At 41.5% G+C, this 20,263-nt stretch overlaps 1 protein-coding gene across 4 annotated transcripts in view; it reads right to left on the minus strand.

The window, feature by feature from the left end:
• Nucleotides 1-20,263, minus strand: part of RANBP3L (RAN binding protein 3 like) — a 77,026-nt gene that overhangs the window by 33,171 nt on the left and 23,592 nt on the right. For 3 of the 4 annotated variants that reach the window (XR_005225959.2, XM_043546816.1, XM_027828034.3), the window contains exons 3-8: nucleotides 5,552-5,610; nucleotides 5,242-5,278; nucleotides 4,100-4,177; nucleotides 2,646-2,720; nucleotides 1,314-1,382; nucleotides 549-694 (exon numbers count right to left, since the gene is read on the minus strand). Coding sequence is in view for 3 of the 4 variants with exons in the window: in XM_043546816.1 (XP_043402751.1) it covers nucleotides 549-694; nucleotides 1,314-1,382; nucleotides 2,646-2,720; nucleotides 4,100-4,177; nucleotides 5,242-5,278; nucleotides 5,552-5,610 (464 nt within the window). In the remaining variant the exon portion in view is untranslated. Of the gene's footprint in view, nucleotides 1-548; nucleotides 695-1,313; nucleotides 1,383-2,645; nucleotides 2,721-4,099; nucleotides 4,178-5,241; nucleotides 5,279-5,551; nucleotides 5,611-9,280; nucleotides 9,423-20,263 lie in introns of those variants that run through there. The other variant, XM_043546817.1, reaches the window with a different exon arrangement.

Consider the following 20,263-nt stretch of genomic DNA (forward strand, 5'->3'; position numbering starts at 1 on the left):
TGGAAAAAATTAATTGTGGCTCATCTTGCACTATAAATAGTTTTACCAGACATTAGGGCCTGCAAAGCTAAATGCATGTGAGAAAGTATTACTGACAAGAGTAAGTCCATGCATGATGGGTCCACTTGCATGAGTTAAGATAATTCATATGGTGGTTTGCAGAGACAGGCCCATGTTTATTGTGTGAAACAAGCCAGTGCAATTCCTAACCAGATTTTTAAAAAAAAAATCCTTAGAAAGTAAAAAGTTTTCCCAACCCTCTACCCTAAATTCAGATTGAATTACAAGTTTACAGCATCTGCACACTCATCAAGCAGTCATATGGGCAGTTTAGCAAGGGCTGGATTTTCCAAAGTGCTCAGCATTGGCACAATTGCTCCACTGAAGTCAAAAGCAAATGTTGTTGTTGTTGACTTCAATGGGAACAGAATTAAACTAATACTGAAGACTTCCCTGTAAAATACTTAATTTCAGTGAAATATTATTAAAGCTCAGGCACATGGGAAAAAACCCAGACATGTATATTTGACACTGAAGTTACATTTTACCTGAATATTTGCTTTCTCTTTAGCTTTGGAAGATGCCAGTGTATTTTCAGTGCACATGTGCCTTCTTTCCTCACATATCTGAGACCGTGGTGGCTGTAAAACGGCAGGTCTTATGACAGTCCACTGCTGAATTGGCGATGAAAGTCCTTGCAAAATACAAAATAAAAGGCTAATATATGCAATCTTTCCTTTACATTTAAACAACAAATTTTGGTCTTGCTTTTTCTGTCTCATAATGTGGATGTGTGGTGGAGTTTTAAATTAATTGTATTTAAGTGTTATTGTTAATACCTGTCTCCCTTTCCTATTTTAAGTCCCTTCTAAAAACCCTGCCAAATAAAGGAGTGATGTAATATTTAATAAAACAAATCTGCACTGATTGTGATAAATCCATCTTCTGATTATATGAAGCTTGATCCTGCACCCATGGAAGTCAACAGGAGTTTTGCCTTGCCTTCACTGGGAGCAGAGTTCAGTTCTTGTTAACATTATGTATCAGAAATTTTTATTCAGGATGATATTCATTCCTGAGCAGTGGCCCTAAACATGGCCCATGAACCACTTAAGTTTTCAAAATAGGGCTTTAAGTGGAATTAAGTGGTTTAGAGGCTTATAATACAGGCCTTCTGCACAGGGGGGTGAATATCAGCTGTAGAGAGTAAACTGGCTGGGACAGGGACTGTCTATGTTTTACCTGCTCTGTATAGTGTTGAGCACACTGTGGATCAACAACTAATAAATATTGCGATATTAACAAATAGTTACCTTTTTCTGTTCTTGTGATGTCATGGTTTCTCTGGAGAAGAGCTGAGGTCATGAATATGTTATTCTTTACTGCAAAAGAATTGTTTATCCACAGTGCTTAATTGTTTATATGCATTTCTGTAGCCCCCATCACTGCAGTATCTGAGCATCTCACAAACATTAATTTATTTCACACCACCTCTTCAAGGAAGGAAAATATGATCCCCATTTTATGGCAGGGGAAATTTAGGTACAGGGAGAGTGACTTCCCCAGGAACTGTAAGACAGAGGCAGGAATTGAACCCAGACATCCTGGGCGTCAGCCACTACTTTAACCACAAAACTGTCCTTTAGTTTTACAGCTCACAGGCATGATAATGTCACCAAGTCAGAATATCCTTTCAGATCAGGAAAAAAGAGACCCAGGAGTATGATGGTAAATGCTAGAGATCCAGCATGTGCTGGTAGTGATGACCACCATGATAAGTGTAATGACGGTCAGTGTGTGGCACTGCTGCTTTTATATGGTTTCCAAATGCTACCCAGAAATGTTCAGAAGGGCTGCCAGCCTTGTCCCATCAATAGTGTGCTACAAAATTACATGTCTCATAATCCATATATGAACTCCTCCATTCCATTCCAAGATGATTCTAGTTTGCTGCTATACCAATTTTGTACCCTTACCATATTATTTGGAAACCCCTCATCAACAATTACTTTAATCCAAAGGTTTTCAATCTGGGAGTCATAAACAGGTGTCAGGGTTTGTGACCACCCTGCCCTTCCCTTATTGATAAATGAGAGGGTGATCCCTGCTAAATCTTGGCTAGAATGCAGGGTGTTCCCAGAATGGAAAATGGTGTGTGTGTATGGATAAATATGTGAATCGCTGCTTTAATCCAAACACATCTAGCTCACACCATTTCTTCAGCTCCATTCTGTGTTTACTGTCCATAATATTTGACATAATATTTTATAGGTTAATATAACCTTCCACCTACTTGCTACAAGCCTTTGTAAATCTCAAAAACATCTAAGTTGCAACAGTGAGTAGCCTCTGCACAACCCAGAGTAGCATATGGCATAGGCTGCTTGCATCCCATCCAAACAGCAGCTCTCCCATGTGCAGAGTATTCCCTAGCACAAGGAGGCATTAGTGCAACATTGACTGAGAAATGAATGCCATCTACTGAATCACCAACACATCTTGTTGAACATCGCAAAGTTCCTTCCTCACATTCACATACTGACTTGGCCCAGCCCAGTTAGCTCAGTCCCACAAAAAGAGCTGTTTTGTTATTTTACCGATTTTTGATTTTATGTGAATATTTACTGAATAATATTTTTAATTACCCGGCTGTGATGGAGGAAAGGTAGGAAGGATAGTACAGGAAGATGATCTCACTCTTTTCCGAGAGAGTGCTGTATCTGAAAACATAAGAGACTGAAATTATCCTTTGTTCAAAGCACAGTACCTGAATATGGATTTTTCATGTTAGCAAAATATATTTGTCACGGATGAGCAGACTCTACCTGTATCAGGCAATTACTAAGGCTCTGTAGTGTAGACTTCGAATTTCCAACCACTGCTAGCACTAGTGCAGCTTCAGCATAGAGAAAAAGCTGGCAGGTGCCAGCATTTTTGACCATACCATCATCTAGATCTTCTCAAATTAGAGCTAGATGTCATGGTTGTTCAAGTGCCAGAGGGTAGTCTACACTGGTACTCCTAGTGTTGCTAACACCAATGATACTGAACACAAAGGTGGGGAAAATATAGTACAGGCACAGGCGAAGGGGGTTATTATAGCAAAATTCTGACACACAAATTCTGGTCATGTTATAACCAGTCTTTTTTTTTTTTTTTTTTTTTGTATGGATCTGTTCAGGTCTAAGTAGATATAGGAATGATCTAGATGTAATTTTAAGGGTAGATAAAGTTAGATTAATTGTACTCTTTTAACTAAATGGGTTAATATTATTTACCTACATTAAGGCCCAAATTTTGAGGAAAGCATATGACACATTTTAAAACAGAATTTCTACTGCACATGCTCAGTACACAGTGGTCTGCAGTGACTTGTGTGTGTGTTCCCCTCAATATTGTGGAAATAACCCTACTACCTTGAAGGGGTTTCCAAGTCGGATGATAACTGGTTGGAGGGGAAAGCCCTTGTCAGCATGGCTTTTCAATTCCATGGGTCCCCCTGGGGTTGAACCATGAACATCTTCCACAGGGTAGGAAATCCTGCCTTCCCTGGACCTCGTCAAAAAATTCCAGGGAAACTCATGATTGAAACACATGGACTTTCCACAGCCTTATGTGGAAATAACTCGTACATGGACCTGGGGCCCTCTGCTGATTTAAAACCAATATTTTTTCAGACTTAGGAAAGTGCAATTCCTCACTGAGCATTACTTGCAGACTAACCTTGAAGTTTAAAAGTTTTGCTGACTTGGAATTATTCAAACCAAAATGACAGGTTTCAGAGTAGCAGCCATGTTAGTCTGTATTCGCAAAAAGAAAAAGGAGTACTTGTTGCACCTTAGAGACTAACAAATTTATTTGAGCATAAGCTTTCGTGAGCTACAGCTCACTTCATTGGATGCATTCAGTGGAAAATACAGTGGGGAGATTTATTTACATAGAGAACATGAAACAATGGGTGTTACCATACACACTGTAACAAGAGAGTGATCACTTCAAACCAAAATGTGTATCAGAATAACGAGAAAAATATTTTTTCTAGCTTATCAATCTAGAAAATATCATTACAATTATAATGGAATTGATCTAAATGCCATACCCATGTAGAACTGCGAGTCAGATGTTTGGAAAGTAAAAGATGAAGACCTTGCCCGTTTCCTGGAACAACCAATGAAATCTAAGAGAAACATAACATATCATGTACTGTAAAATCAAATTTTCCAACAGATTTCAGTAAATTATTGCAGTACAGAATTCTAATATTAAAGGTCTCATATTAAAGCCTGACCTGGACCCGACCTGACTACAGACAACCCAACCTAACCCAAGAGTGTTGAGTCATTTTTAGATCCAACCCAACCCAAGACTTCCCCCTGACCCTGAGTCAGTGTGACTGCCTCGTCCTTGGGGCTTGGCCTGCTGGGGGCTTTCCATTCCCCATATCTCATGTCTGCAAATAGTCTCCAGCTGCCTCCTGCCCATGGGGTCGGTGCAGCAGGGACTGCATGCCTCATCCTGCTGGCCATTGCTGCCTTGCTGTGCTGCAGAGTGAGAGGCACTGCAACTCAGTGGCAGCAGCCACAGTGCTGACCTCATGGACAGGAGGAGGTGCTCAGAGTTGACTACACTCAACTTGACCTGAGAGGTTTTGGGCTGTTTTTAGATGCAACCTGACCCAAACCCGACACTTGTAGTTAGATATCAATGGGTATGGGTCAGGTTGCAAGGCTCTAGCAGAATCTACTTATGGAAGGGGCTCTTGATGCCTCAGTAATGGCCTGATCCAAAGCCCACTGAGATCAGTTCCACTCCCGCTGACTTCACTGGGCTTTGGATCAGGCCTTTTTTCACTCTGCATCAGGCTGTATGGCACTCAGCTGATTTTAAAGAGACGGCTGAAACAGGACTCTGGATCCACAGCACTCTTCCCTCTATGGGGTCACCTTATAACAAGACCTGAAGGAAGTGAAGAGATCTTTCAAAATCTAATAGTTGTGTCAGTGCTCCAGGGGAGCTGAAATTTGGATGGGGTGTGTGTGACAAAGGAGGACAAAAGTGGTGACTCTGTGCCCCATATATAGTCTTAATCCACCCACGGTAAATTGCCATGTTACATACAAGGTGAAATTCTAATCACTACTAATGCATGCAATGGACTTAGCACTTACAAATAAATAAATACACAAAAAATACAAATAAATACAAGTTTATTATAAAGTGTTTTAATTATGCAATTATTACCATTCTCAGCCTTGTAAACCAGGTCTTCTGCAGGCCTCTGGGGAAAAAAAAAAAAAGAACAAAACATGTCAATTGATATGTCTATACTGCAATAAAAGAGCTGCGGCATGCCCGTGTCAGCTGACCCAGGCTCATGGGACTCGGGGCTTCAGGGCTATAAAATTGCAATGTAGATGTTTGGGCTCAAGCTGGCGCCTGGGCTGTGAAACACTTCCCCCTCGTGGAGCCAAGACTCCACAATCATGCCCTTTATTTCCTGATTTTCTGGCTGCTTTATGACAAAAGCAAAAGGAAGAAGCTTAAGTGTTACCTTGAAAGGTCGTTCTTTCTTTTCAAAAACAAATATGGGCTGAGCAATAACTGATGTCTCTGGAAAAGGAAAGAGGTCACTTTTAGAACATGTGAATTAAACTATTTATCATAATGCTGCATTTAAAACTAAACTGGGATCCACTGAAAATTTTAAATCAAGGTATTTCTCATCTTCTAAAAATACAGGGCTTGGTCCTGCAGTCCTTACTCAAACAAAACTCCCATTAAGCCTACTGTGAATTGTGCCTAGTTAGGGCTGCAGGATTCGGCCCCATATTTTTAAGCTTTTTAGACCAAAAATAATGCTTTTCATCCAGCAAGATCCCCAAATACTTTACAGACTATGGCATTAAGTCTATTTCTAAGCACACCCAAAATTCTCTCTTCATTTCAATAAGAATGCTAGATAGATTAAACAGATAATATTTTGGGCCAAATACTAATGTCCTTACTCAGTTTTTGCTTAGTCCTTGGTAAACAGTACCTTATTACATCCCACCTTCTCATATAAGGCTTGATATTACACCCACTGAAGTTAATGGGGATGTTGCTTTGACTTAGTGGGTGCAGGATCAGACCAATTAGAATCACAGAATCATAGAATATCAGGGTTGGAAGGGACCTCAGGAGGTCATCTAGTCCAATCCCCTGCTCAAAGCGGGGCCAATCCCCAACTAAATCATCCCAGACAGGGCTTTGTCAAGCCTGACCTTAAAAACTTCTAAGGAAGGAGATTCTACCACCTCCCTAGGTAACGCATTCCAGTGTTTCACCACCCTCCTAGTGAAAAAGTTTTTCCTAATATCCAACCTAAACCTCCCCCACTGCAACTTGAGACCAGTACTCCTTGTTCTGTCATCTGCAACCACTGAGAACAGTCTAGATCCATCCTCTTTGGAACCCCCTTTCAGATAGTTGAAAGCAGCTATCAAATCCCCCCTCATTCTTCTCTTCCGCAGACTAAACATCCCCAGTTCCCTCAGCCTCTCCTCATAAGTGATGTGTTCCAGTCCCCTAATCATTTTTGTTGCCCTCCGCTGGACTCTTTCCAATTTTCCACATCCTTCTTGTGGTGTGGGGGCCAAAACTGGACACAGTACTCCAGATGAGGCCTAACTAGTGTCGAATAGAGGGGAACGATCACGTCCCTCGATCTGCTGGCAACGCCCCTACTTATACAGCCCAAAATGCCATCGGCCTTCTTGGCAACAAGGGCACACTGTTGACTCATATCCAGCTTCTCGTCCACTGTAACCCCTAGGTCCTTTTCTGCAGAACTGCTGCCGAGCCATTCGGTCCCTAGTCTGTAGCGGTGCATCGGATTCTTCCGTCCTAAGTGCAGGACTCTGCACTTGTCCTTGTTGAACCTCATCAGATTTCTTTTGGCCCAATCCTCCAATTTGTCTAGGTCTCTCTGTATCCTATCCCTATCCTCCAGCGTATCTACCACTCCTCCCAGTTTAGTGTCATCTGCAAACTTGCTGAGGGTGCAATCCACACCATCCTCCAGATCATTTATGAAGATATTGAACAAAACCGGTCCCAGGACTGACCCTTGGGACACCCCACTTGATACCAGCTGCCAACTAGACATGGAGCCATTGATCACTACCCGTTGAGCCCGACAATCTAGCCAGCTTTCTATCCACCTTATAGTCCATTCATCCAGCCCATACTTCTTTAGCTTGCTGGCAAGAATACTGTGGGAGACCGTGTCAAAAGCTTTGCTAAAGTCAAGGAACAACACGTCCACCGCTTTCCCTTCATCCACAGAGCCAGTTATCTTGTCATAGAAGGCAATTAGATTAGTCAAGCATGACTTGCCCTTGGTGAATCCATGCTGACTGTTCCTGATCACTTTCCTCTCCTCTAAGTGCTTCAGAATTGATTCCTTGAGGACCTGCTCCATGATTTTTCCAGGGACTGAGGTGAGGCTGACTGGCCTGTAGTTCCCAGGATCCTCCTTCTTCCCTTTTTTAAAGATGGGTACTACATTAGCCTTTTTCCAGTCGTCCAGGAGTTCCCCCGATCGCCATGAGTTTTCAAAGACAATGGCCAATAGCTCTGAAATCACATCCGCCAACTCCTTTAGCAACATCAATTAGCCTCATCCCTGTAGTACCTGAGCACCTGTCTAAAACATCTCTAAATTTCATCCAGCATTCAGTAGCTTAAAAAATACTCCCCTGCAACCACTTTGGCCAGGTAACACCTCTCCCTCCTTGAGTCTCTCCACAGGCTCAGGATCTCTTCCCACATAAAATTCAAACTCCTTGTCATAACTTTCAAGACTACATGCTGGTTTGCCCCAGCCTACAACATCTCTCATATTTCCTATCATTCATCATTATGGACCAGATCCAAAGTCCACTGAAGTCAATGAAATACTTCCACTGACTTCAGTGGCTTTGAATCTAGCCCTTTGTCCTTTCACCCTGCCTACTCTTCTCACCATCCTTTGCTTCCTCCCACTCTCACCTGGGTGCCTTTTTTTTGGAGCTCTTCTGTATCATTGGAAAGTCATCTCTATTCCTCTCTGCCAAATATCCTTGCTCTCATTCAAGTCCTCCCATAAACCCCACTTCCTGTGCTATCTGTCTCTAATTTAAAAGAAAGATTTTCTACATTATTATTGATTAGTATTTGTAGTGACAGCTATGTGCTTCATAGAAAATACACAGAAAACACATCCCTGCCCTGAAGAGCTCACAGTCGAAGGCTCTGACTTCAATGTGACTACTCATGTGAGTAAAGTTAAGCATGTGTGTAAGTGTTTGCCAGATTGGAACTAAAATGATGACCACGACAGACATATGAATATTTAATATACACTAGGAAGGAGAAGGAGGAAAAAGTACATGAGTTACAGAAATGAGCGTGCATAGTCACTGAATTAAGATATATATAATTCTTGATGGTTCAAAAAGACTGGGAGGTTTGTTGTTTGTTTTTAAGTGCAAATACTCAATTTTTGTTATCTTCAGAAGTCAGTTTTTAAGAATGATTTGAATGAGACACTATACCTAATATAACTCACATTATTTTTATTTGGTTTAACCTTTGTCCCCCCTTTTCCTAACCCTTTCTTTTGTTTGTTATCTTCATGTTCAGTGTTTGTCTAGTTTATAGCCAAACTGTTCCTGGCTATAACATAGGCGTGTAGGGGGGAGGGTTTACTCCACCCTTGAAACCTCCCACAAGTGTTTGGGACAATTGCGGTCCTTGTACTAAGGGGTGCACAGGCACTGCTTCCTCAGCCAATGGGAGCTGCGGGGACGGCGCCTGTGGGCGCGGGCAGCAGGCACCATGCAGAGCCGCCTGGCCAAGCCTCCACCTTGGAGCTGGACATGGCAGCCGATTCCAGGAGCAGTGAGGAGCCAGGGCAGGCAGGGAGCCTGACAGCCCTGCTGTGCCACCAACCAGGAGCTACCTGAGTTAAGCGCCACCCAGCTGCAGCCCACACCCCTACCTGCACCCCAACCCCCTGCCTCAGCCTGGTGAATGTGAGTCAGGGTGAGGGAGAGCAAGCGATGGGGGGGGGGCTGGAGTGAGTGGGGGCTGGGCCTCAGAGAAGGGGAAGGGCAGGTGGCAGGGCAAGCGTGTTCGGTTTTGTGCAATTAGAAAGTTGGCAACTCTACGTGGCACCACTACCACAGTTTTATTGTCCATTCTTCTGCATTCTGTAATTAGGGGGGCTGCGCAGTGCTGGAGAACGTCAAGCACCTACCGTGCCAGTAACATGTCAGCAACTTGGAGGCAAATGCTGTATGTGCTTCAGCAGCTAGACTTCGTAGGCATTGGCCTAGTGAAAGGTAATGTACCAGGGCTGGCAAGAAAAGGAAAGGTGCAAACATCCTAGGTACAGAGGCTTAAAAAGTTACAGTTCAAAGTGAGCAATAGCGGTTCTTGTTTGGGTCCCTGGGGAAGCCCAATGGAGAGTTGGGACTCTTCAGGCCTAGTGTCTGGGATGCCCTCTCCAGTCCAGTCTCTATTCAAGCAAATAGGGGCTTACAGGTTTCCAGGCCAGGATCAGTTTTAGCAGAGTGTCTCTGATCGGGGCCCCTCTGCACTGGCTCCCTGCCCAATTGCTGCTGTCCCCCCACCCCCCTCCCATCAGTCCCATACACAGCTGCATCCAGTGTGATATCTGGCAGTCACAGTCTGTTCTGCATGTGGCTCTGTACACAGTTCCTGGGGTTGCTTCTCTGCAGCGCCAGGCTAGCCATGCAGCCACTGTTTTCAAATAGAACCTGGTCATTTCCTGGTTCAGGACCTTTCGTCTTCCCTTTCCAGGAAGTAGGGGCTGTGCAGTGGGGACAAGCTGATTTGAGTTGCAGTCTGTTCTTAATAGATCCCCATTTTCATTCCCCCGCCCCCAACATTTTCTAGTTATTTCAACCAGTGGACTCAAGACCCCAGTTCTGCAACTCCTTTCACCCGCGATTTGCCTGGGATCAATTACTCAAGCTCAGGCCTTTATACAACCTCAGTGCAGCAAGCAGACTGAAAAAAACCCTTGCTTTCAGTAATGAAAGGCCCGATGTAATTGCAAAGGAAAAGGCAAAATTTGGCCCACTCCGGTCATTTGGTGTCTTGCCACAGGGGTGACCAGATAGCAAATGTAAAATCGGGACAAGAGGTCGGGGTAATAGGCACCTATATAAGACAAAGCCTCGCATATCGGGACTATCCCTATAAAATCAGAGTATCTGATCACCCTACTTGCCACTCACCATTTAAAAAACATTGAGATGGCTGAAACCTCACAAAGTTGTGATTTTTATAACATGGACTTCCCACAGGATCAACACATTAAAATATCTACCCTCACCCCCCCCCCCCCCCCACACACACACAGAGTTCTGCAAACATAAGAGTGACATCTTTATCTTGGTTTGCATACCCATTGGTGGTCAAACCATTCTAATTGCACAATCAGAAGTCCCTTAATGGTATAATAAGCCTTCCATTTGAGCAGGGGTGGCCAAACCAACTTTTACAGTTAAAAAGCAGCTCACGGAGCCCCCGCCCCCCATTCTCTAACTACCAGACTGGAGGGGCGGGAAGCTCAGGGCTTCTGCCACCCTCCGCTGGGGTGTTGGGCTAGGGGTTTCTGCCAGAGACAATTGGTGTCTGCTGAGGGGGGGAGGGGCATAATTTAAAGATTCACCTCCCCCCAGCAGCTTAAGTCACGCCCCCCCCCAGACCTCCCCCCTTACTCTCAGTAGCCCCTCCCTGCAGCCCCCAGGTGTTAGCTCCCTTGTGGAGAGGCCGTGGCAAACAGCTAGGAGCTGCAGGGAGGGGCTGCTGCTTTAGCTCCATGGGGAGAAGCAGCAGCTATCCCTGCAGCTCCCAGCTCTTCCCATAGCCGCAGCTCCCAGCATGCTGGCTCCAGCAGCTGCAGAGCAGTGATGGGGCCCAACTGCACCATGTAACCAAGCAAGGCCAGCAACCCTGACAAATTCGGGGGGGGGGGGGGTGACCTCACATGCCTCCCCCCACATGTTGCTTCTGGCTTCTGCCCAGCAGAAGAGGGACTCAGGGCTTCAGCCCAGCAGGGCGTGCCTGCTGGGGCTCGGGACTTCAGCAGGAGCGGGGCTGAAGCCCCGAGCAGGCACCTCTCACAGGGCTGAAGACCTAAAACCCCCCTCCCTGCAGGGCTGAAGCCCTGAGTCCTGGCAGGTCCTCCTGTGGGACTGAAGCCCCGAGCCCCGGTACATGCGCCCTGACTCTCGAACTTCTGAAGATTGTCATATGTGGCTCGGAGGGTCAGTAAGTTTGGCCACCCCTGCATTAAAAAGTTTAACATGTAGTAATAAAATGTTTGAACAATTGTTAAATTACCCATGTAAATAAGTATCGCTCACAGAAACCAGGTGCAAAAACATGAAACTGATTATTTATCACTGAAATTAACTGGTAGTAATTTAAAAACAAGGTAATAATTAATAGTGAGTGTTACTATAGTTATTCTTTAAATTTTCAAAGTAATTTACAAATATTGTCGCCCATCTTGCAGTCCTTAGTCTTATTTTGACTCCTGCTTACCCAAGAGCTGAATTTAGCCACATCAGTATTTCTGGCAATGAAATGTTAACACATCTGCGATCACCAAGGATTTCATGGTTGTCACTATATTGCCCACCACAGACTTTCACAGTGAGAGCACGAAGAGAGCTTTGGCTCCACAAGCACAATCCCCTACAACTTCAGCTAAAGGAAAATCTGTTAGCTGATAGCAGCAAAAGACAAATGCTGCAGCACTTAGATGAGCAATTCCAATTCTATCCACCAGAGGGGGAAGTAGCTCTCAACCTTTCCAGACTACCTTTCAGGCATCTGATTTGTCTTGCATATTCCAAGTTTCACCTCACTTAAAAACTATTTGCTTACAAAATCAGACATAAAAATACAAACGTGTCACAGCATACTATTACTGAAAAATTGCTTACTTTCTCACTTTACCATATAATTATAAAATAAATCGACTGGAATATAAATATTGTACTTACATTTCAGAGTGTAGTACACAGAGCAGTATAAACAAGTCATTGTCTGTATGAAATTTTAGTTTGTACTGAGTTCACTAGCGCTTTTTATGAAGCCTGTTGTAAAGCTAGGCAAATATCTAGATGAGTTGCATCTGAAGAAGTGGGTTTTTTTACCCATGAAAGCTTATGCCCAAATAAATCTGTTAGTCTTTAAGGTGCCACCGGATTCCTTGTTGTAGATGAGTTGATGTACCCCCTGGAAGACTTCTGTGTACCTCCAGGGATACATGTAACACTGGTTGAGGACCACTGATATAAACAATAGTAGTTCATTGCGATATTCATTTATTAAATACAACTATTTTTCTCTCTTCCCTACCCCCCAACCCCCCCATTTATTAAGTTTCAAGCTTAAATACTAAAGGACACTTTCAAGTTACCTCTTAAAATGTAAAATTCACACAATATTTTTAAGATACATTTACCATTTTAAAGCCTGTAGCATATTGCATTAGCAAAAAAAGAATTGAGAAAGGAACTCGCTGATTCCACATCAGCTATCACTGAGTCACCCTGGCTGGAGCTAGAAGGCTGTAGGAGTTAGAAAACCCTTTGCCAGAACACTATTAACTTTTTGTTATTGAAATAACAGTTCTAAACTGGGAATTACTGAGGAAAGATTTACAATTGGTTGGTTTACGGCAGAAAATTGTGGAGCTAGGATATAATAGTGCTCATTAAGACATTAATAGGTGTATTCTGTTTTAGAAAATAGACTCACCATTAACTCCTGTGCCTGAGGAAAGAGCTCTTCTCAGAGCATTTAATGAGAGGTTACTGATACCACCTGCATCAAGTCATGTCATTTGCAGGGATCTATGCTGCTGCTACCAAAAACAGGAGAAAACCCTGTGTATCCCCAGTAGTGTGGGTATTGTGGGTGTTCAGGCCATGCAGCATTCTCCTGGAGTGAACCCATTAGTAATCTTTGTAAAAAAAAAAAATCCTATGTATCAAATTATAATAAACTTTTTAAATTTCTAGCATGTTTAAATAAAAATATTGTACAAACATCCTAACTAGGAATGAGTGATGCAGGCCTAACTAATCAGTGCTGTACGGCCAGTAACACTGGGGAATTTGCACACTCAAATGACTATGTTAATTATAAAGGTCTTGGCTTAATTTGTGGTTTCTGCATTGCTGAACAGGGTTGCACTGTCAGTGCTGCTGCATGCTGGGAAAGGAAGAGGGAAGAGATGGACAGCTTCTTTGTTTCTTTAGCATCAGCAGGGGGCATACAAACAGGCACAGTGACTGGCACAGTGTCCCAAGGAAGAGGTGGCCCTTTGTCATTAGCAGCAGTAGTCACGGACATACACACAGACAATGAGTAAAGGCCAAGAAAGGGGAGGGGTAGGATTGGCAGCCCCACCTCCTCATTACAGGGAGGAGGACACACAGACAGAGTCTGGTGAGAGGCTGGATAAGACCGGGTTGCTCCAGTCCTTAGCAGTTCAACTACTTTTGGGTGAAGGAAGCTGTTGGGGAAAAAAAAGTCACCGCAGAAGCTTGCCAAAGGAGTTGCCTCTGAATACTAGGACAGGAATAATCCACCACTCTCAGCCACGAGAAGGAGTGCCTGCCCATAAATAATCCCCACTAGACTCCTTTTCCCTTTCTACAAATCCCCTGAAGCTGCTGAATTATAAAAGACCTGGCCTAATGTCTCCTGCCTTGAGAGTTGTAAAATGATCCCATGCCCTACAGCAAGTATTAGAATTGCCTGGTTAACTCATTTGTGAATCAGCTGGATGGCCAATCTTGGTTCCAATATACTGCTTACATGTGAGGAATTGAAACCTGGATCTTATATTCTGCTCTGCCTTACATATGAGGGATTCAGATTTCTGGTCTAAAACTTACTCTTCCCTATGTGTGTAGAGCATGGATCCTAGCCACAATATTCTGTTCTCTTCCATCTGCTCAGATCATGGCTTCCAGCACCATCCCTCTGCTCTTCCCTACGTGAGCTCTGAGTTCTGCACATATAGGGGAAAGCAGAATATTTGAGCTGATATTTGAGATCTGTGCACATACACGAGGGCGGAATATTAGAGCTGAGACTGGCTGTGTGGGTCTCTGAGGAGTATTTTTCCCTATGGCAGTTTTTAAAGAATCTCACTTTTGATGAAGGATTGTGCAATATAAATTCTTATTCATGAGTTTTTTTAAATCAGTCATTTATTTCATCACTTCTAGAAAGCACTGAAATGTTAAAAATGAAACGTAGGTCACATTATGAAAAAAATCTCTGTGGCTTTTACTTCCTTAAACAAAACAACCAAAATAGGATGATGAAAAGAGGATGCTGGGAAATGTTGGATAATAATATTGTAATTACAGTATACAGACTATATTTTCAGACTTCAACCTGGTCTTGCACTTGTCGTACATGTGTTTAAGCACTGTCACCTCTGCATGCAGGTAATAGGTTCTATCAACTGCACATGCACAAATGGAGATCATGTTTTTAAAATTTGTTTCGGGGGAGAAAAGGAGATCAGACTTGGAAAAACATGATTGCTGGATGCTGAGTGAGCACAGGAAGCATTAAGCAGAAAGACAAGCAAGGATATAGCTGAATCCAGGATGTAAAATTAAGGCTACATTAAGTCTACCTGTAATGTGAAAAAGTCTGTTTACCCAGCTAGGTGTGTGGTAATTTCAACCTGCAGTGCAAAACTGTAAGGTTTACTTTTATTTCTATTGATTTTCTGTTTTCCCAAAGTTGAAGTTTTTTGGTTTTTAATTTAAGGAAGTTTTTGGCTGGTTTGGGATTACTGTTGCATATTGTCCTGAGGACAGGTAAATGATCCATGGCCTCGGAGGACAGATTGGAGGGAGGCCTGAACTTAAGTCCAGCTCAGGTTCTTGGTCAGAAGCAAAGACCAAAGTTGCTGTCAGTGCCCCGGCTTCAGACATCCCAAAGCATGAGAAAAACCTAAAAACAAAGGATGAGAGATGGGTTCATGGAAAAAAGACAACAGTTACAAATTGTTTTCTCTTTGCAGTTTGCAAAATTAATTTGGGGGGTTTTTTGGATCTGAAAATATTTAAAAAATTGTTTTACCTTCAGTGTTCTGAGATTCACATTTCTGCAGGTGTTTGAAAACATTTTTTAAAACAACAGTTTCAAACGTGGATACCTAAAGTTAGGTATCTAAATATATATTTATACACCTAAACAGAAGTGCCTGTATGTCCTGTATGTTGTACTGTAGTAGCCTCCACTGACTTCAGTAGCATCCGTGAGTGCACAGCAATTCTGAAAATGAGGCCAATTTTAACATGGATTAAGATTCCTAAATTTAGGCATCTGCATTTGAAAATGTCAGTTCTGTTTTTTTGGGTAGTTCAAAATCTGTATTTTCTTTGCCAACTTTGACTGTAATTATAAATCAGTGCTGGCTGCCTTATGTTAATGAGTGCTGTTGTAGCCATGTTGGAACAAGGATTTTAGACAGACAAGGTGCATGAGGTAATATCTTTTACTGGACTGACTTCTGTTGGTCAAAGAGACAAGTTTTCAAGCTAAAGAAGAACTCTGTGAAACTTGAAAGCTTGTCTTTCACCAACAGAAGTTTGTCCAGTAAAAGATATTACCTCACCTATCTTGTCTCTCTTATATAAAGGAAGTAAAAATTGATTTTCTCATACAGAGTTCTGCATTCCATTCCAGTCCATCCCACTTGCTAATGTTCCATTTTGGGTGAATTAGAAAACCAAGAAACTAGTTAATTCTGACATAGAATCATAGGACTGGAAAGTAGGGTTGCCAATGCCAACCCTCCAGGATTGACCTGGAGTCTCCAGGAATTAAAGATTATGCCATGCAAAGAAACCTCCAGGAATCCATCCAAAATTGGCAACCCTACTGGAAAGGTCCTCAAGAGGTCTTCTAATCCAGTCCCCTGCACTCAAGGCAGGATTAAGTATTATCTGGACCAGCCCTGACAGGTGTTTGTCTAGCCTGCTCTTAAAAATCTCCAGTGACAGAGATGCCACAACCTCCCTAGGCAATTTATTCCAGTGCTTATCTATCCTGACAGCTAGGAAGCTTTTCCTAATGTCCAACCTAAACATCCCTTGCCACAATTTAAGCCCATTACTCCTTGTCCTATCCTCAGAAGTTAATAAGAACATTTTTTCTCCCTCCTCCTTGTAACAACTTTTTATGTTCTTGAAAACTGCTATGTCCACCCTCAGTATTCTCTTCTCCAGACTAAACAAACCCAATTTCTTCAATCTTCCTTTATAGGTCATATTTTTGTACATATTTAACAATTTGTATTGCTCTTCTCTGGACTTTCTCCAGTTTGTCCACATGTTTCCTGAAATATGGCATCCAGAATTGGACACAATACTCCAGCGGAGGCCTAATCAGCGCGGAGTAGAGTAGAAGAATTACTTAGATCAATTAGGTTCTCCCTACTTTGCTAGGGATGTACCAACACCTAGCTTTTGTACTATAGTTTGCATGACAAATATTATTCAGGAGCCAGCCAGTCAAATTTGAAGAAAGTAAAATGTTAATAGTCATTATTAATCTTCAGGAAAGCGAACATGAATGCTAGATACTGGCTACACCTTACAGAATGAATTCAACATTCAAAATTAGGCTAAAACTGGAAAAAGCTGTATTTTAAAAGTTTCCCCACACAGCTGGCCAGTCTTTTCCAGGCTGTTTTGCTGATGTTGTGCTACTGATCCTGTTGTAAGGCAAGTATCTCAAATTTTCACTGCTGTCTTTCACCCAGTTCACAAATTGAGAGGCCTTAAAATGGCCAACAAATCCATCACGATCTGCCACAGCCTTTGCTACTGTTAAAATATATACAATACAGGGGAAAGACTTCTGTGATGTGGCTCTTTACAAGTAAGTGGAATCCTGCTGCCTGACATCTTCCTTGGATTTTTTATTCCTTCTCATTCAGAATTTTGGTCTTTATAAGGGCTCAGTGAAATGCAGAAAGCACCAGTTTTTAAACACAAAAACTATTAAATGAGAATATCAATGTCTGTGAATATAATTTCTACCCTTATATATTTTGGTACAGTGTTGTATAGTATTAGCAAGCTTATGCGCTCCACTTATATTGTATCATGTTTTCACTAACATTTGATTATTATTTGCAGAAATTAGTACAGCAATACTTACATGAGCTACTGTAAAAACTATTTAACTGTATGATGACTCCTTAGAGGAAAAAAATCAGAACTAGTTTAAATGTTCTCTAGCGCAAAAAGACATTTAATAGCAGTGGGACATTTTTGTTTGCCACTTTTAGCATCAAACCACAGACACTGTAACCAGAAAATTGTCTGAACCAAGTTAGGCCTGTCAGCGCTGCAGTACAATCTGCACAGTGTACTGTTAAGTATAGTATAATATGGCCTTGTCCACATACTTTTTCTAAAAATAAATAGAATCCCCACAATTGCCCTCACCATTCAGCTCCACCTTATGATTGTGAAGACTGCCTTTTTCTTAATGTCAATATATTTCTGTTTTGCTGAGTTTGCAGACAGAAACAGTGTCAACATTCAGGAGATATGTGACTATATTCACCTTAATGGGTTACTAAACTTCAAAACGTAGTGATAATAATTTGATTGCTAACCCTCATAAACAAGCAGCCAAAGCACTTAGATGAAATACTGTAAACCTGAATGAAAAGTACAGCTATTGTAAATCAGGTTTGGGATTTTATGTTTTCTAGCTCCTAGGAAACAACATTCAAGAAGTAAAATTAGAGTATATGTGGCATGTTTTGCAAAGTTTTAATGCTAATATTCTGCAGACATATTATTTCAAGTGATATACTATTTAGCTATCTTGTGAATGTCTTGGGAGAAGTAGAGAGGAAAATTAGATTCCTCGCTTATTGTCATTTTGGTTATTACCTCTTCAAAGGTACTTGGATATTACAGTGATGGACACTCACAGGAGACCTAAATAGACAGACAGATAGGTTTGCCCTACCATTTATTAAAATTTGTAAAATTTAGAGTAATTGATCACATTTAAAAAGCATTACAATATTGTTGTCATGCAGGATATTCAAAACTATTAATGCTAAGAACAGAATAAAACAAATATGGTCTAAAATATAGGACAGATTCTGATCTATTATAAATCAAAATAGCTCCAGTGAAGTCAAAGGAACTACATTAACTTTACACTAGCTGAGGATTTGGCTCTAAATTTGTCTCAGAAAAGCACACATCAGAGTTAAGCTATGTACTGATATTTCCATCCTTCACTATTGTCTATTATCAGAAAAAAAGTAACTCCCTTCAGATGCATAAATTACAGAAGCAGACCAAAAAACACACGATAGTGCAAAACCAGCGTGATGTTTTTCTATATAAACTTATTTTGTTTCAGTTCTAAAACTGCTTCTTAGCACATTACTTTTGGATACAAAGAAACAACTGTCTACATTCCTATAGATACATTTCAGCCAAAAATCAATGAAGCCTTATGGCTAAAAACAGGACAAAACATGCTGGGCGAAGCGTGGTTTACATTTTATAGATCTGATTAAACATCACAATTTAAAATCATAATTAGCTCTCAGGCAAGTGGGTGTGCAGCAAGGATTTCAGCCAAGCTCTCGGTCGCTTCCTGATCCCTTTGAAGTGCATAAGCCTAGTTTTCATTGCCAAAACTCAAGTGAGGAACATTACATGGGACGAAATTAGAGATACAGGAAAAACAGTAGTTTAAATCTGTAAAATGCAGAGCACCTCCTGCAAGACTTTTATACAAAGACTTTAAAAAAATAGCAGCCTACAGTTAGGGGCCTAAATTTCTATGTATGTTCCTGAATAACAAGTCTGATTTTTAAGTTCTGAGCAACCAGAAACTCCCAATGAAGTCACTGGAAACTGCTGGTTGCTCAAAACTTATGAAAATCAGACCAGTTATTTAGAAACCTAAGTATGGACCTGGGACCCTAAGTTTAGACTCCAATGTTTAAAAAAATCTTGGCCTTAATGTCCTTGACTCTATTGACTTCAACTTAAAAGGAGGTGAGAGTCCTCAGAAGTGAAACCTACAGGATCACATCCCAGGAAAATTAAAATAGTTCCCCTCCATCTTGATACACAGCCAGTTTTAAATCCATATATGATAGCAACTCTCTCCCAGCTAATTTAAATATATTTTTCTATTAAGATTTTGTGACACAAAGAAACGCTTTATTAAAGTTCAAATACTCTACACCTACTGTATTCCCTTTATCAGTCACAAAAAAAGCAAAACCATGAAATATAAAACAGGTTAGAGTAGTAGCATGGAGGTAAATTTGACTCTGCAGTCCTAGAAGTGACTATCTTCCAGCCATATCACATCATCAAACTGTGGTCCTGTCAGACTTCACAAGCTAAGCAGAAGTGGGTCTGACAAGTGCTTGGATAGCAGACATCCAAGGACACTGAAAGGTGCAACAGGACGTGGTTTTGGTAATTTAGTTGGTAATGCACAATATTCAAACTTGATGTCTTAATGAGATGTCCACAATAGATCTGGTCAAAATTTTTCCAACAAAACAGTTTTCCATAAAAAAAAATATGCTGATTTGACAAAATCTAAACATTTAGCAGGAATGTATTTTCCATGAAAACAAATATTTTGTTTCAACAAAGTCAAAGCACTTCATTTTTTTTAAGGTCAAAGTGCTTTGTTTCAATCATATCATTTGACTTTTAAGTAAAAATGATGGTCAAAACAAAGCACGTCAACCTTATTGAAACATTTCAATAAGGCTGTTTCAATATTTCCAAAACAATTTTTTCAGAATTTCTGTTTTGTGAAAAATGTTGACTTTTTGTTTCAGATTGGGATGACAGAAAATTTTGAAGTGTTGGAATTTCCAGCAGAACAGAAATTTCAGGTTTCAACCAGCTCTAGTCCAAACTACACTAGTCTACACTGCAATTAAACACTCACAGCTGGCCCGTGTCAGCTGACTCAGGCTCATTCGGGCTACAGGGCTGTAAAATTCCTGCAAAATCCCAGTGCAGACATTCAGGCTCAGGCTAGTGCCTGACCTCTGGGACTCTGTGAGGGGGCAGAGTCCCTGAGCCTGAACCTAATTGTCTATACTGCAATTTAACTGCAATTTATAGCTCCGCAGCTCAAGCCCACAAGC

The sequence above is a fragment of the Chelonia mydas genome, chromosome 5 (genome assembly GCF_015237465.2).
Source record: "Chelonia mydas isolate rCheMyd1 chromosome 5, rCheMyd1.pri.v2, whole genome shotgun sequence".
NCBI classification, from domain to species: Eukaryota; Metazoa; Chordata; order Testudines; family Cheloniidae; genus Chelonia; species Chelonia mydas.